Here is a 17087-nt window from a genome sequence, read left to right on the forward strand (position 1 = left end):
AGCGCAAACACCAAACGAAAACATCACGGCTAAAGACAATTGTTTCTAGTGCTCCTCACCTCACCTGTAAATAAGCGGATATAAATATATATGCAAATTAGATAGTTTTCGATTTTACTTATCTTTTAATAAAATATACAAATCTTCTTCCTTCATCCAGTTTAGATGTCTTCCAGTTCCATGAGGAATGGCGACGTGATGCTTGGAAAATCTAAAGGAAACATTAAATGACAAGTGTCCAACCGAGTTTCAGTAAAAGCTAAGTCGCTATTCGAAATCTCGGTAAACGGTTTTGCTGATCTCGGTATATTTGTTGTTTACTGACACGTTCAGTATAATATTTTGCCAAACTTCAGCAAAAGAACTCGCTTTACCGAGATATCAGCATAGAACTTTAACGATTTTCGGAAAGGAGCATGTTAATTACTGAATAGTCAGTAAAATTAAGTGTTGCCGATATAATTCGGCATTTCATTATGCCGAGCTCGAGAATCGGTTTTAAGTGTGTACTTCGAAAATCCCTTCTTGGCAATCTGACGATAGTTCTTCAGTTTTGAAGATTTCTAACGTTCGTTGCAATAATCAATTGATTTGCGCACGGAGTTCAGGAATTATTCATCCTCGTTGATCCTCTCGCTCAGATAGTTCTAGAACGTGTTTTTTCCAAGCTTCCGTTCTATACTCACTCCTTAGTGGAGTTTGTACGAAGGCAGCGGGTTTAACCGTTCAAAGAAGTTTCTACCGTGACTTGACAGACTTCCAATTTGCTTCAAGTTAAAAGTGTCCCATCTTAACTCAGTAGGGTCGTTTCCTTCGCACGACCGAGTTCAAGATTGGATACAAAATTTACAGGTCCAATGAAAGTCCAATCAATCGTTCAACGGGAGGCCAACACGGGACCTTCGTTTGCCGATTTTGAAACAGACCGTTGAACCGAATGCCATTTTTTTGGTTCAACAAACCCGGCAGACAGAGGTCCATTGTTGAGCCATTTTTAACATGAGGAGTTGGAGCCCCGTTGGACTAGTTTTACTTCAGAATTTCTGAAGTTTTTTCCACTTATTTGTTTAAACTAACAATACATACCTGCACAATTCTTCTACTTCACGTAGAATAACAACAAATTTTCTTTCTATGGAACGGTAACACTTAATTTTCACACTATTTTTGCAAGAGAAAAAACTACAACAAACCGTTCCAGCAAATTGCACGAATATTTCGTGCAATATATCGTTCAACAAGCGCTCAAAAATCGACTAAATTGAACGGCCTGCTGATAGGGAGCTTTAGCTCAACAGACGTCAAACGTACAACAAGATATTACCGATTTCGCACTGGGAAATTCCAGACAAGTTGTGTTTATTTCTTACAGGGTGCCGTTAGTAACGTCTGATGCTTTTGACGTCTCTTTTACGCCATCAGACCAGGGTTGCCACATATACAGATTAATCTGCATTTTACAGATTTTTCAGATAAATTTGTGACCAAGATTCTGTATATGCAGATTACAGACTTTTGGCAAAAAATACAGATTTGTACAGATTTTTGATAGTGTGGATTAAAAATTGCTTATGCTTTCAAAAATTGCTTCTGATGAGATGAAAAGATGACTATAACGTAAGGTAGTAAAGAAGAAAGATTACCAATTGATCAATCAGATTAAGTTTCACTTTCAGATTGGATTTTGAAAGTTTTTCGTCAAATCATTATTTCGAAAGGCTCCAACGCAAAAACAACTTCCAGCGTTTTTTCAACTACAAAATCATAAAATTCAGACTAAGAAAAGTTTTGGTTTCTTTAAATTTGGGTTCTAAAGACTTTTTCATTCCGTTGTGCTTCGATTTCTTGACACTTCTATATACAGATTTTCAATACAGGTTTTTGAGCTCCCGATACAGATTTACAGATTTTTCTTCTGAAAAATGCAGATTTAAATGTGGCATCCCTGCATCAGACAACAAATTTTAATCAGATGTTGGAGATTTGTTATTAGTAGTTCGTCTGCCTTTGCATAGGGCGCTTACTGTGACATATTCTTTTGCAAGTTACAATACCTTTATGCGTCATCGTTTTTTGCAACGGGACATTAGATCAATACACAGAATAAGGAGCGGATTTAGTTTAATGGTCATTATGTTTATCAGTAATCATGAACCAATGAGTGTTGAAAAGTTAGCGTGAAAATTTTTGTTGTCTTGATTGTCGAATCGGAACATCGAAACTCCCGGAAGAAATCAGGAGGCGTAGCGCTAGAGGTATGTAAACAGAATGTGAGACTTGATTGGAAATTATACCATCAAGCGATAAGAATCCTTGCCACAGTCATTGATCGTCGTCTAAAATGGATCATCCCATCAGAGCTCCCATTAATCAGGTTGCTTTGTTGTTTCGTGTTTTTCTTTCATTTCGCCTTCTGCTACCAGTTCAAAGCAGATTTATGCTGTTTATACTATTTTGGTTCAACTACATTCAATATTTCGGTTATGTTTTATCATAATATGTATCATGATTGCACTGGCATCTATAATCTGGACATGTTTTTCTATTTGTGTCGTATTTCTCTAAAAGACTGAAACTGTGCTGCTCTTGTATGATGTCAAATTACTTGTTTGCTCATCAAACCATAAAATGGAGCGACGTCACCGTTGTAGGCGTACCACTTCCTTACAAACATATAACAATATCTGTACATATACAATCAGCTGTTTGATCTACATACATACATACAACTGTAGCTATGAAACGCTTCACATCTTTGAATTTTAGCTCGAATTGATCTGCAACTGCATCCACTGATTGTGACGTCGGAATATGATAGCATCTAACAACACACGCAGTACCAATAATGATCCGGTTGAATCATCCGAATCCGCCCCTATAACGGGAACTGGCAATGGAAGCTCTTCTCGTATAATTCGTCAGTTCGGTACCCTGTTCCAGCAGGGTACAGCAACGCGAACAGATCCTGCCGGATATGTGGAGTTTGGAAGTATTTCCGATCCAGAGGCTAATACTGGACGAACGCTGGGAACATTTGCCGGTGTGTTCTGTCCAGTAGCATTGTCGATGTTTAGTGCATTGGTGTTCATTCGTGTTGGTGAGTACATAGACTATCTTGTTGTTTTGACTAGTAGTTCACTGACGGTTTCATATGTGCAGGTTTTATTGTTGGCAATGCCGGTCTCTACGTTACCTTGCTGCAATTTTTGATTGCTTATGCGATCTTGCTGTTCACTGTTTCTTCGGTATGCGCCATATCAACAAACGGTGCGGTGGAAGGCGGAGGAGTTTACTGTAAGCATGCATTTGATAATAGGTTTTGTTTTGTTGGATGAATAGTTTTTTTTCTTTTTTAGTCATGATCAGTCGAACGCTGGGACCTGAATTTGGAGGTTCAATTGGAACGTTGTTTTTCCTAGCGAATGTTGTCGGTTGCGGGTTAGCAATATCGGGTTGTGCCGAAGGCATTATACAGAATTTTGGGCCTACCGAAGGTCACGATGGGGGATCCATTCCCGATGGTCGCTGGTGGCGCTTTTTATACTGCAGTACAATTAATACGCTGATGTTGCTCGTGGTGCTTATCGGGGCTGAAATGTTTGCCAAAACATCGATGATGATTCTAGGAGTTGTCGTTATTTGCTTGTTTTCTACGTATGTGAGCTTTCTATCGAAAGGACTGCTACAGGTTCCGATCCCAGATGAAAATCGTTTGGTGCAAAATGATACTAACAAAGTGTTTGGGAGTTATAGCGGAATGAGTCTAACTACGCTACAGGAAAATCTGTACAGCCACTATGGACGAGATTACACTTCTGACGGAAATGAGGTTAATTTTGCGGTTGTTTTTGGCGTACTGTTTTCTGGTGTAACCGGAATAATGGCTGGTGCCAACATGTCTGGCGAATTGAAGAACCCATCCAGAAGCATTCCATCCGGAACACTTTCAGCCGTTCTTTTTACGTTCCTGTGTTACATTGCATTGTCCGTATTTATGGCTGCGACAACGTCTACGTTTTTGTTGCAGAATAACTTTCTGTTCCTAGGACCTGTTAACCTGTGGCCTACATTTGTAACGATTGGGATTCTAACGGCAACTTTTTCGACAGGTCTAAGTAATCTGATTGGTTCCAGTCGAGTGCTAGAAGCTTTGGCAAAAGACAAAGTATTTGGATCGTTGTTGAACTTTGTTGTGAAAGGTACTTACAAGAGTAATCCAATAGCAGCCGTTATCGGAAGCTGGGTATTAGTGGAAGCCATACTACTGATTGGTTCGCTGAACACGATTGCTCAAATCAATTCAGTGTTGTTCATGCTCGCATATCTAGCTACTAACTTGGCATGTCTGGGAATCGAAATAACAGGAGCACCCAACTTCCGACCAACCTACAAATATTTCACCTGGCACACCGCATTCTTTGGCCTGATCGGAACCGCTGTCATGATGTTTGTCATCAATTCAATATATGCGCTATCCAGTATCATTTTGTGTCTATTGTTGGTGATTGCATTGCATCTGTTTTCACCTGCATCGCAAGGAGCGCAATGGGGATCAATATCGCAAGCTCTAATGTTCCACCAAGTGCGGAAATATCTACTCATGCTGGATTCCCGCAAGGATCATGTAAAGTTCTGGCGTCCGCAGATGCTTTTACTTGTGTCCAGTCCACGGTCATGCTGTCCGCTGATTCATTTCGTGAACGATATGAAAAAAGGTGGACTCTACGTGATTGGTCACGTAAAAGTGGGAGAGTTTTCTGAGAACGAATCTACGAATGATCCTACCATCGAAGAGTACACGCAGTGGCTTTCGTTGATTGATCATATGAAGGTGAAAGCGTTTGTGGAATTGACACTTTCGAGAAGTGTGCGTGAAGGTATTCAGCACCTTATTCGCATTTCCGGAATGGGCGCTATGAAACCGAATACGATCATTCTGGGATTCTACGATGAGGAAATGTCGAAGGACTTTTTTGAACAGTAAGTAACAGTAGAATTTCGTACGATGGAGAATTTAAACCGCTTGTGCCAATTTCAGTGAAAACTCTCCTTATAAGACGGGTGAATTCGATGGGAATGGCATTAAACTGTTCCCCTACCGACGCAACGGCGAACACAAAGCTTTGCAACCGACGGACTACGTGCAGATAATAGATGACGTACTACGAATGAAGAAAAATATTTGTCTCTGTCGGCACTTTCATCGGTTGGACAAGCAACTGATCGCTAGAAGTAACCACATTCGATACATCGATGTATGGCCGGTTAACATTTTCGAACCGAAAAATGAGGACCCTTTCGACGTGGTTTCGCTATTCATGATGCAGCTTGCGTGTATTATTAACATGTTGCCGGTGTGGAAAACTCTCGAGCTGAGGGTTTTCCTATGCGACTCGGAAACACCAGCAGAATCAGGGTATGTTACGCTTATGTGTCTTGTTAGAGCAATTTATTTCATATGAATTCTTTACTGTCGTTCTAATTCACGCAAAAATAATAGAAATTTCCAAATCGATAGTGCATCGTTTGAGCGGCCCGCCGAGCACAGGCTGAGTCAACTGCTGAAGTCTCTCAGAATATCCGCTTCGATACATCAGGTGAGTTTTTTCGTTTAGTTTTCAGTAGCCGGCGATTGTCTGTAGCATGTCGATGATAAGTCCGGTCCAGTCAATTGTGTAGAGGGGTAGATTTTTATTTTTTTATCTTTGAGAAAACATACATTTTGTTTCCGTTGAGAAAACACGATGTCTTCTTCTTCTTTTCTGGTTGGCGTCACCTCACTTGAGATGACGCCGAATTGATGGCACAGCAACTAAGGCTATATTGCCAGTTAATTTTCGTTTATAGTCCAACGGACTTTATTTTCACTTGACTTCAAGCGAAAATCTCGCTGTGTGGCTGCGTCGAATCGTCAAAGTACGGCTGAAAATCCTTTCTTTCTAGCAGCCCTTAAGCGACCCTTACACGAGACAATATTATTGTCAATACAAGGAGTATTGACAATACTTTTGATCGTGTAATGGAAACTTCATTGGATTGACGAAAATATTGTTAAAAAAATCAAAACTGCTCATCAATCCAACAATACTTTCTCTCCAGAGAGAAACTGTTAAATATGTGCAATAATCTCTTCTCTCTATATTTTAATATTCATTTGCAATATTTGAAGCTCCAAACGCTTGATTTTCTCGAAAAATGCGGACTCAAGTTACCAAATCAATTGGATTGACGGTATTGACAATACTTTGGATTGACAATAATATTGTCACGTGTAAGGGCGGCTTTACACGTGACAATATTATTGTCAATCCAAAGTATTGTCAATACCGTCAATCCAATTGACTTGGTAACTTGAGTCCGCATTTTTCTAGAAAATAAAGCGTTTAGAGCTTCAAATATTGCAAATGAATATTAAAATATAGAAAGAAGAGATTATTGCACATATTTAACAGTTTCTCTCTGGAGAGAAAGTATTGTTGGATTGATGAGCAGTTTTGATTTTTTTGACAATATTTTCGTCAATCCAATGAAGTTTCCATTACACGATCAAAAGTATTGTCAATACTCCTTGTATTGACAATAATATTGTCTCGTGTAAAGCGGCCCTTACACGTGACAATATTATTGTCAATACAAAGAGTATTGACAATACTTTTGATCGTGTAATGGAAACTTCATTGGATTGACGAAAATATTGTCAAAAAATCAAAACTGCTCATCAATCCGACAATACTTTCTCTCCAGAGAAGGAACTGTCAAATATGTGGAATGAACTTTTCTCTCAATGTTTCAATGTTCAGTTGCAATATTTGAAGCTTCAAACGCTTGATTTGTTCGAAAAATGCGGACTCAAGTTACCAAGTCAATTGGATTGACGGTATTGACAATACTTTGGATTGACAATAATATTGTCACGTGTAAGGGCTGCTTAAGGGCTGCTTCTTGCGAAATACTCAAATTTTCTCCGGACTAACACGATGCAACGTGCTCACCCGTTGAGAGTTTCACCGGAAGTGAAAAGCGGCCCTCACACGAGACAATATTATTGTCAATACAAGGAGTTGACAATACTTTGGATTGACAATAATATTGTCACGTGTAAGGGCTGCTAAACACGATGTCGAATTGTCAAAATATCAAGTAGAGTAATCTTTTACGTCTGGCATGCTCTAAAATCTACGAAAAACGAGGTTATCAGTGAAATTTATTGAACTGAAAGTTCACTGAATTATAATAATAAAAATACTATAAAAATAAACTATTACATAAAATCATAAATAGTCCACTCTAAAAAGTTGGTCGTCTTTGACAGATATACATTTGTTGATGCTTTCAATAAACAATGAAATAATACTTGTCGCTGATTAATTTTTCTTGTGGCTCTAATGCTAATTAGTTTCAATACAACAGACAGCGAATGCGTTAAAACAACTGTCCAGTACTCTGGCAGAGATACTAGGTGAAATTTTGGGAGTTTGCGTACTAGAAACGCTCCTATGCGAGCTCAAAATTTGAACGTATGACGAGAAAAACCAAACAAAAACCCTACATTAATAGCAAAAGTCATTAAATTGTCGGGGAAGATGTTCGGTTGCCGGCACCCCACCGTAACTTTTGACAGAAAGTAACTTGGCGTCATTTCGACAAATGTCATGTGTGTGTAATAGCAACACCTTTTTGTGCCGAATACCAAAGCAAACAGACGCTTGTACTTTTTGCTGCACTTAAAACAAATTTTAATTGCGTAAAAATCAACACAAAAGCTTTTATGACCTTTTTTTATAGTATCATAAATTGAAAAGCATAAATCGGAAAGGTGAGTGGATTGAATATTTATAAGGTGCAATCGATCTATTTCGTGGTTTAATACCGGATGCTATCAAAATTTTCTCAACCAAAGTTTTTTTTTAGTAATTTTCAAGTGTCTACCGATTTTGGTTACCGGTACCCCAAGGTGTTCAGTTACCGGTACCCCATATTTTTCGACAAATCGCGAAAAATTGTCAGTGATATGCAGAGATGCCAAGGCTGCAACTTTGACTGTAAATTATCAAATTTCTTAGTTAACATGTGAACCTTTTTTCGTCTAAAGACTTTTTACAGACTTTTGAAACTTCGATTCGATTGCAGACATTCGTCAGAAATTACACTTTTGAAAGTTTTTGCTAGCTAAACTTATTGTATTACCTGGCATCTCGGGTGATATGCAACACGTGGACAATTTGACGGCTTCAATACATCCGTCATATAAGTAAAAACTTTGGTTCTCTAGTTCTGTTAGCCACGACGACTTCAAACAAATCGTCTAAGTCAAGGGAAATAAAATAAACCTTAATGCACTGCTTAAAGCCATTAAACGTTGCTTAGTGAATAAGAAGCCAGTACTTCGACTGCAGCAACGTATTCAATCCCGCGTAGCCGGTGTAAGACCGGCCTAATCAACACCAAAGGTGCTGAAAATAAATCAGACAAATCATGTACTGCAGGTTATTGTTACGTGTTAATACATGGATATTTCTGTGAATTTTTATTAATATATTTAATCATTATTTTGCAGTTGTTTAAGCACTCGTTTTAATCGATCCATTTTTCACAACTCGTAGATTTTCATATGCGTGTGAAAACTCGAAGAACCTCGAACACGTGAAACAAGAACGTGAACACCGTTCACCATGATTCGTATTTGGCTTGTATCCGACGATATAATATCAATAGCCCACATGTATGCAATTATATTTATAGTGCTTGCTAGCGTTGTTGGTTTCGATAATACACTGGGGTCTTTTTTTCACGCGGATTTGCTAAGTTACGCGAATTTCCCAAGTTACGTGGTTTTCATATTTTGTCCTAGAGACGTTGAGATCTGGTGTAATCTTTTAAGACATTTGGCATCAAAAATTTTTTTATTCCAATTCGCGATTTTTTTCTACGCGGATTTCCGAAGTTACGCGGTCTCTTTCTCTAAGTCTCGAAGTCGAATTTTTGAAAAAATTTCACTAGATCTCGACGTTCCATGCATTTCTAAGAAATTTGGCATAAATTTTTTTATTTAGTTTTGCGTTTTTTTACGCGGATTTCCGAAGTTACGCGTTTTTTTTTGCGCGACGTATCCCCCGCGTAAAAAGAGACCTCAGTGTTATCGTTTTACTGTAAATTTTTACTTGCATGCAATTATATTTTTTGCACTAAAAGCATCAAATCGTTTTACATTGCTTTTCGTGACGCTTGCTGTCTGGAAACAACCTTCCTCGGACGCCAGTCATGTGAGCAATAATTATGCTTATATTCATAGATTCGCAACCTTTCACAGTTCCACTTCAAAGCGATGCCAGATAGTTGTAGTGTCATTTCCATAGATTGCTATCTGTCTCGGAAGCTCTCGCGGTACAAAGCTTGTTTTCTCATCAAACAAAACTTGTTCCCGTAATTCTCCGTTGAATAATTCATATTTCCGTATAGAAAAATCGAATTTCCGTAGATTTTATCTTCGGATCTGTAGGTCCGTAGAAAATCTTCGGATCCGTAGATCAGCGTAGATTTCCGTAGATCTGACATCGCTGTTTCCAAACGATATTTCGCTTGCTCTTTCCAAACCATCATCTCTGTTAGAGAAAGTGTCTCAGGTTTTCAGCAGGTGAAGAAAGATATTAATCACTACTAGTTAAATTAAAATGTCAATCAATAATACTTTTGTAAATATGATTTTTCCATTCGAATTGATGCATAGAAATATTTGGACGTGAATACGTCTAACTATACTATGAGGTTCCTTTTCAAATTTCGCTCTATGGAAGAGTGGGTAGAACTTAATCGTGAATAACCCGAGTTGGTATAAAAGCGGCATAATTCTTTCTACATACCACCAGAAATGTGATCAACAATTTGTAGGTCAATTCTTAACAGTGTGAGGTAACCATAAATAACTCAACAATTGGAGTCGATGGACGTCGTGATGAGGATCTTCCACTAACAACAGCAAAAACAGACCTGCATGGTGTAAAGCTTCATTTGAGTTGGATTCTAGATCTGAGTTCTAAAAATGAATTTTGGAACTGAATTCAGAACCTGCATTCTAGTCCACATGACTTCTGGGTTTAATGTTTAGAATTTATACTCAAAATTCAGTCCAAGAATTTAGTTCCTGAATACAAGCTAAAACTTTAGGGTTTTTTGTAAAAAAATTAATTCGGCTCATAAGTGCTGAAACAATTTAAATTTAACTGTCTTCTCAGCCTAGCAGTACAATTCAAATTTATAACTAGGATTCTGGAACTAAATTTTTCGAATTGAATTCCTAATAGTTGGGGTTACATTTACATTTACATAGAGAAAGTGTGCGCAAAATTAAAAAAAAAATTGATGGAGTAGTTTTTGAATGACGATGGACACGGCCTTTCAAAACCTGCTATCGAGAAAAATGCGTTTAAAGTTTTTTGGCTATAGAATCGAAGGAAACAGTTTATTAGACTAGGGAGCCCGTAGAGTCTAACATTTTCAAAAAATCATATTTTGTCTGTTGTTTTTCGTTATAATGAAACATTTCAAGAATGTTTTGTCAAGTTTTTAAGTCAATCGAAGCAGAAATCTTGAGGCCTGTGCGCCGAGCTCTTATTCCTTCGCAGTATGAGATAAGCAAAGATGAAGGCCCATAACATGCTAAGTTTTGCTGCGATAGCCTTGAAATGCTGCACAGAATATTCTTGAAATGTTTTACTATAAGAAAATGCAAAGAAAAAAATAAATGATTGATTTTTGATTAAAGTGTTAGACCCTACTCGCCCGTTAATTTAAGTTCGCAAATCGATTTCAGAAATTCTGATTCAGGAACTTTAGAATTTCAAGATATCAATTTTAGATCTGGGTTCTGGAACGAAATTTTGTATCCGAACACAGAATTTGAATTTTAGAACTGATTTCTGAACCAGAAACTAATTCCTGAATTCAGTTTTAGAATTTACTTGCTGAATTCAGTTCCAGAATTTAATTCTCAAACTCAGTTTCAGAATTCATTTCCAGAATTCAAGTTTAGAATGCTGGAACTATATTTTGAAACCGAATTCAGTTAATTTGGAATTGAAGCTCATATTTCAGCTCTAGAATTAAATTCAAAACATGGATTCTGAAAGTAAGTTCAGAATTATAGAACTAAATTCATGAGCTGAATTGTTGATCTAGATTCCAAACCAACTAAACTCTGATTCAATCTCAGATTCCGAATTTATGTAGTTCAGTTCCAGTTCCTGATTTTTTGTCCAGTCTTTTGCTATAGGCAAAAAAATGCTGTAATAAAAGTTGCAAAATTCACACAATCGATCAACTAATACGATCAACGATATCGATATTCGGAATTGTGAAAGAAGCATGTTAGTTTTATTCGTATTCACGTCCTCCAGTTATGTCTGTGACATAACCAATCCTTTTTTTTTAAAAGCAGTAAAATGAAAATTAAAATCGTTCAAAACTACCATTGACTACGACTTTGCAAGCACGAAATACTATTGTATGCAAGATCCAACGCAAGCGTACGTAAGCGATTACTGTGCTGTTCAAAAATCCGTTAAATTTCTGGTTCTGCTCTCTGTGGTTGAAGAACAGTAAGAAAATCAAAGGGCAAAGCTGACTCCCCTGTGGAATTCCGAATGTTGCAACATATTCTTCGGAAACACAATTGTAAATCATTTGAAAGTAATTATCATGTAATTGATCAAGTTTCGAGGGATTAGCCTGGACACCTTCTGTTTCGGATATATCATCGTGTAAGCGAAATACGCGAAAACTGGACTTTTCCGGAGATGGCTGAACCGAGTTGACTAAACGTTCTTCTAGTACTGAACACATGATCGTATCAATGATGTAATCGACAAATGACAGTGTTCCCAGAGTAAACTCAACCCATTTTGACTAACTTGTGCTTGAATCTACCTAAAGGTGCGTGTATTTACAGTTGTCCACGTCTACCGCCGTTTGGTGTCGGTACTAAGCCAGGAAAGTGAGAATATAGACATTGAACTGTGTACTGAACTGTGCCGACGCTGGACCGAATCGGAAATATTTGAATAAACCCTAAATGCTGTAATGGTGACTTGTGTATCTGTAACTCAGTAAACTTTTTTCAGTCAGAAATTTCAATCGAAATAAAATTATCTTACTATCACCATGATTGCTTTCTCTAAGTTTAAAAAATAAAACTGTTTTTTCCGTAATCTCAGAATATACTTATCAATATTCTCAATTTATTGATAGACCAAAAACAGATCGTTCAGGTCAACGTTAAGGGGGTCGTCTAGTGTAACAGCAATGCTTTTTCGTTTTTTTTCTTAGAGAAACTGTTGAAACTAAATAATTAGTGTATTTCTTATATGTTTCTAATACTTTTAAATGATCTTTTAAATTATTTCAATATATTCGAAGCTACACCGATCAACAGGAACAAACTTAAAATGGAGTTGGTCCAGTTCAGCAATGATTCCTGTTGCTCTGATTAGGGGAAGATGGGGTATTACGTACCCTTAATCTCTTAATTCTTAATCGAAACGTACGTCAACAACGGGCAAAATGCAGCCTCAGAAAGCTTCTTCTTTAAATTCAAAAAAGTTCTAGCCTTTTCGTGAAAGAAACACTTTCCAGGTGTATATTTGTTTACTTTTATTAATTAAATTGATAACTTATGAATAATTGTTTGTAAGCGAATTTCTAAGCATATTGCTCCACACAATTCGAGTCATTTTGCCCCCATAAACATGAGACGATATTTTTGACGGTTATTCAATTGAATTGCAGATACATCATCTGTATTAGAACTGAATTTTGAAAAACGAAGGATTGGCACAGAAGTTCACTAGTTACATAATTCAAATCGTCTTCTTAACTCTAGAACATTACTATGGAACGAATACCAATATATGATAACGAGATAATAAGTTGCAATTGAACCAAACAATATCATCTACCGTAAGATTAGTGCATTTTCAATTGATACATCTATCGATTGACCTCTTTATATGTCCAGTAGAGTATTCCAACGAGCAATGTTGCCACCGCTAGACTAACCACGGACAGCAGTGTTGCCTTATAAACAGTTATACCTTGATGTCGTCTAACGCATCGGCCATCAACATACTCTTCGTCATAGTAGCAGTCGTCATCGTCGTAGTATTCTTCATTGCCATCATAGGTTAGGTTGTTATTTTTTAACTCTTGTTCGATTTTGTCCCTTCGATCTTTTTTGAAATTATTGACTAGCACGTATACCACCTTTAGTTTCGGAGTTGCCAGTAGTAGTTCCGTAACGTTCAACAATCTGATCTCATTTCTATTTATGTTCAGATATTCTAATGCTGGAAATGACACATTGCGGAAATTTACATTGTCCAAATAGTTCACGTAACAGTCCAAATGAACCAATGTCGAAGAAAGAGATTGCCACGGGAGGGTAATCAAAGAGTTGAATCCGAGGTACAATCGCTTTAGCTTGATCAATGGAGCGAATACAGTCCTATCAATACTCTTTATCGCATTATCTCGTAGATGGAGTGTTTCAAGATTGATCAGAGCACTGATGTTATTGATATTTCTCAAGTTATTGTGGTCCAAATCTAGGAATGAAATTTGATATGACTTTGTGTAGCTCACTTCTATACTGCTGATAGAATTATCCTCGAAATTCCCCAGCAGCAAATCCGGTGGCACAATCAGGTGATCCATTGCAATATTTACCATCTCCAAAATTGGTGGACGGTGCATAGCCTCATACAGCTGGTCATCGAGAACGGTTAGTTTTGGTTGAGTTTCCTTGAGATTTCTAACAGGAAGGATTCGAATATGGCGATACCCAGTGGGAAAAGATATTTGCTGTCCTGGATAATACGAGATATGTTCAATAATACACTGATTCTCGATGGGAAAATCTACGCATTGGTATTCCCTGGTCGCCTGAATCGAAACGGTCACCACCAGAAGTAGCCTACGATAGTTTGAAATGGTTAAAAGAATTTAAATTTCACAATTATGTACTACCAAATGGATAGACGCATTTTGTCGAACTCTTCTACAGAATGAATAAAGAACTAATGCCGTGAACTGTTGGAGGTGCTCGTGAATGCTGCATGAGATTGATGCAAGTTAGTGATAAGAAAGCATTTCATCGTTTGTATGGTTTTCGTCAAATGCGCGAGAGCCGTTGAATGATGACGTTTTTCATGCGAAATGCTCTTTCTAAACATTCTCATCGTTTAGACTTTTACATGAGAGTAATGTTTTGAAAGCCGCTTATTCTAATCATGCAGTTTTCAGCACGTGTTGAGTCATACTCGGTTTTATTCTTATTGAGTAATCGTATTATACAGACAAATACGGCGTAACCACCGTTGAGATACTGCCGGTTGATGGTACTAAGCTAAATATTTGTACCACTATTTAATCATCTAACGTGATCATCGAATACTAGCTCCAAACAAGCCTAGGCTTATTGAAATTGGTTTCGTCATCAACGAAAATGATGAGCGGATAAAAAAAAGTGAGTTTACGTCACCTATTACATTATATTTCCGGAACCAGAGGGAAGTGACAGCCATTTGAGCTTCGAACTCAATGAATAACCCAATAGTAGCTAAGTTTTGAAAGGTGCACACATTTTCCGATCTCGTCGAGCTGAGCCGAATGGTATACAACACTACGGTTCTTCGAGATTTCGTTCGAAAGTCTGGGGTGGAATCATGTAAGGTGATAAGTGACTATCACCTCCTGGTGATAAAGAGGTGATCACCAGAATGTTTGGAATCACTGAAGGTGATCACTTTTACTATCACCATCACCGGTTATTGAGCCAACTCACTCCATTTCTATGGAGTACTATGTATGTTTCGAGTTTTAGAGTGGCTAAAACAAGATCAGAGTGGCGAAATGGTAGCGCGTATGCACGGAATGCATAAGAACACAGGTTTGAGTTCTGTCTCTGAGCGTATCTTATTCCAAAAATTCATCTTTTCTGTTAGTTTTTCTTTCACTTGGCTTCTCCAATATATATTTCCGCTCAGTCATTGCCAAAACTGAACTTAGTCATGGCGACTTTACGTCAAACTAAAAATTAATAAATCGCGAAAATATAGTTTCTCCTATCAAGCTAAAATTTTGCATGGTGCTTATGGGACCCAAAAGGAACACGAAAAGTTTAGTGGAGCTGAAATCAATATTTTGTCCCACCCTAGTGTATATGTGACAAATAATGTCACTCGATGTTCTCCCAGATGGCTGAACCGATTTTCACAAACTCAGATTCAAATGAAAGGTCTTCTGGTCCCATGGACCGCTATTGAATTTCATCCCCGTCCGACTTCCGGTTCCGGAATTACAAGGCAATATGTGCAAATCTATGAGAAATCATGGTTCAAATTATTGCTCTCAGTGTCTTGAGAGATACTGTGTCATTTCATCCAGATCCGACTTTCGGTTCCGAAATTATATGGCAATGAGTATCAAAAGTTTCAAGCTGTCATACAAAATTATGCAAAACCAGCACGCATCGGTACGCAGTGTTGCTACGCTCGCTCATATTATGCAGATAATTCTCACTCCTGTGCCGTCAATACATCTAAAACTTCCATGTGAGTGTGCTCCCCTTGGTTATTTCCATCCTTTATTTTATTATCGCAGCGCTCTTCTGTGAGTGACGATGAAACACCGAGCACTACTATCGTGCATATTCCACCGCTCATTCTTTCGTTGGCTAACTCATCGGCTTGCACACTCTTACTGACGCTGTTTTTCATAAATACTTGCACTCATGCTCCCACGCACAATTTTACTCCCACTCGTACTCTTATACCGTTTTTGGTTTTGGTCCTATGCGCGGAGAATTAATATGCAATCCGATCATGCTGTGATTAAAAACAATTATAATGACAATAAAAAAAACAATAACAAATTATGTTTCATGCAGCAGTTTCAAAAATATCAACACTTCACTTGAATTTCATGCACAGACGTAACAGGAGCGCAGTACTCGGCTAGAAAGAACACAAACAAACTTTCAAATCAGCCCGGTGGCAAGAATATAGCGTCCTACCAAGTGCTATTGTAGCCAACATCTCGGACGTACGGTGAGCGATCAGACATAATTTGAAATAGAGCGAGCTGACTCGCAGCAGTAAACACTCGCAGTAAGCGTTCACTCCTGCTGACTCTCACTCATCGTACCCAAAAGCAAACACCACTCGTGTTTATAATGCACCTTTTTGTGAGTGACTCATAAGCGTGCGAGTAAGATATAATGCGCCCCGCACTCGCTCGAGAATGTGCTGTATGCACTGGGTTTTCGCTCTATTAGTAACACTGTCGGTACGTGCTGGTACGGAAGAAGAAAACACCACCGCTTAGCACACAGCGTGTTTTGTTCAATTTTGTATTGCGTGCAGGGTTGCAACATTCAATTCTATATTCTCTTGACATAACTGTTTACAAATTGAAAAGGTTATGGTAGTTCATACCCAAAGCAAGTTTTTAATTTAATCATGTTCGAAAAAAAATCTACAGATTTCTATCGATTTTTTTGAAAATATACGTAATAATCATAAGGCATTATTACACCACTACTTACCACCCTCCCCTATGTCTCCCGAAATACTTCACTGAAGTATTTCGTAGACTGCCCAAGTAGCAAACATTGTCCTAGTACTGAATTTATTACCTCTTCTCGCAACGATTATGCGATTAGAAAAGCGCACTTTTCTTGTATGATGTGCATCAAGTTTCTTGTTTCATATGTTTCATAACAGTAATGTTTGCCAAGTGGAAACCGGAATTTAAACTGCTCAAATGATCTTGTCGTACAGTCATTTGAAAAACCGGATGTGGAACTTAATCCATTCAGTTTTTGAGTTGGTTCTACAAGCAGTAATATGAATGAATTTTACACCCCTTTCAAAACGTGTTGAATCAATTATCTAATATATCTAACAAAAATAGCTGATTTGAATCAATTGTGAAACATGCCAATTATAACAAGTTTTAATTGTTACTTGGGTGACGAACGCATGCCTGTTCATTATGAAATATCGTTTTTTGGCGATACTACAAGCTTTGAGATCGAA

The 17087-nt window shown here is 37.8% G+C and overlaps 2 protein-coding genes across 2 annotated transcripts in view; one reads left to right on the top strand and one right to left on the bottom strand.

The window, feature by feature from the left end:
- The first annotated feature begins 1973 nt into the window (after positions 1-1973).
- LOC131430186 (solute carrier family 12 member 9) overlaps positions 1974-17087 on the top strand; it is a 31180-nt gene continuing 16066 nt past the window's right edge. Inside the window, exons 1-6 of the mRNA XM_058594919.1 lie at positions 1974-2255; positions 2767-3097; positions 3160-3294; positions 3357-4980; positions 5039-5416; positions 5501-5597. Of these exons, the coding sequence (XP_058450902.1) occupies positions 2812-3097; positions 3160-3294; positions 3357-4980; positions 5039-5416; positions 5501-5597 (2520 nt within the window). The 5' untranslated portion in view covers positions 1974-2255; positions 2767-2811. The remainder of the gene's footprint in view (positions 2256-2766; positions 3098-3159; positions 3295-3356; positions 4981-5038; positions 5417-5500; positions 5598-17087) is intronic.
- LOC131430188 (leucine-rich repeat-containing protein 23-like) lies at positions 12189-14037 on the bottom strand. The gene has a single exon (XM_058594922.1). The coding sequence runs from the start codon at positions 13741-13743 to the stop codon at positions 12982-12984; it is 762 nt and encodes a 253-aa protein (XP_058450905.1). The 5' UTR covers positions 13744-14037; the 3' UTR covers positions 12189-12981.

Source organism: Malaya genurostris, chromosome 2 (assembly GCF_030247185.1).
Source record: "Malaya genurostris strain Urasoe2022 chromosome 2, Malgen_1.1, whole genome shotgun sequence".
Taxonomy (NCBI): Eukaryota; Metazoa; Arthropoda; class Insecta; order Diptera; family Culicidae; genus Malaya; species Malaya genurostris.

Excerpts from the sequence above, each read along its gene's own strand:
- LOC131430188 (XM_058594922.1), bottom strand. The coding sequence starts at position 13,743 with ATGCACCGTCCACCAATTTTGGAGATGGTAAATATTGCAATGGATCAC.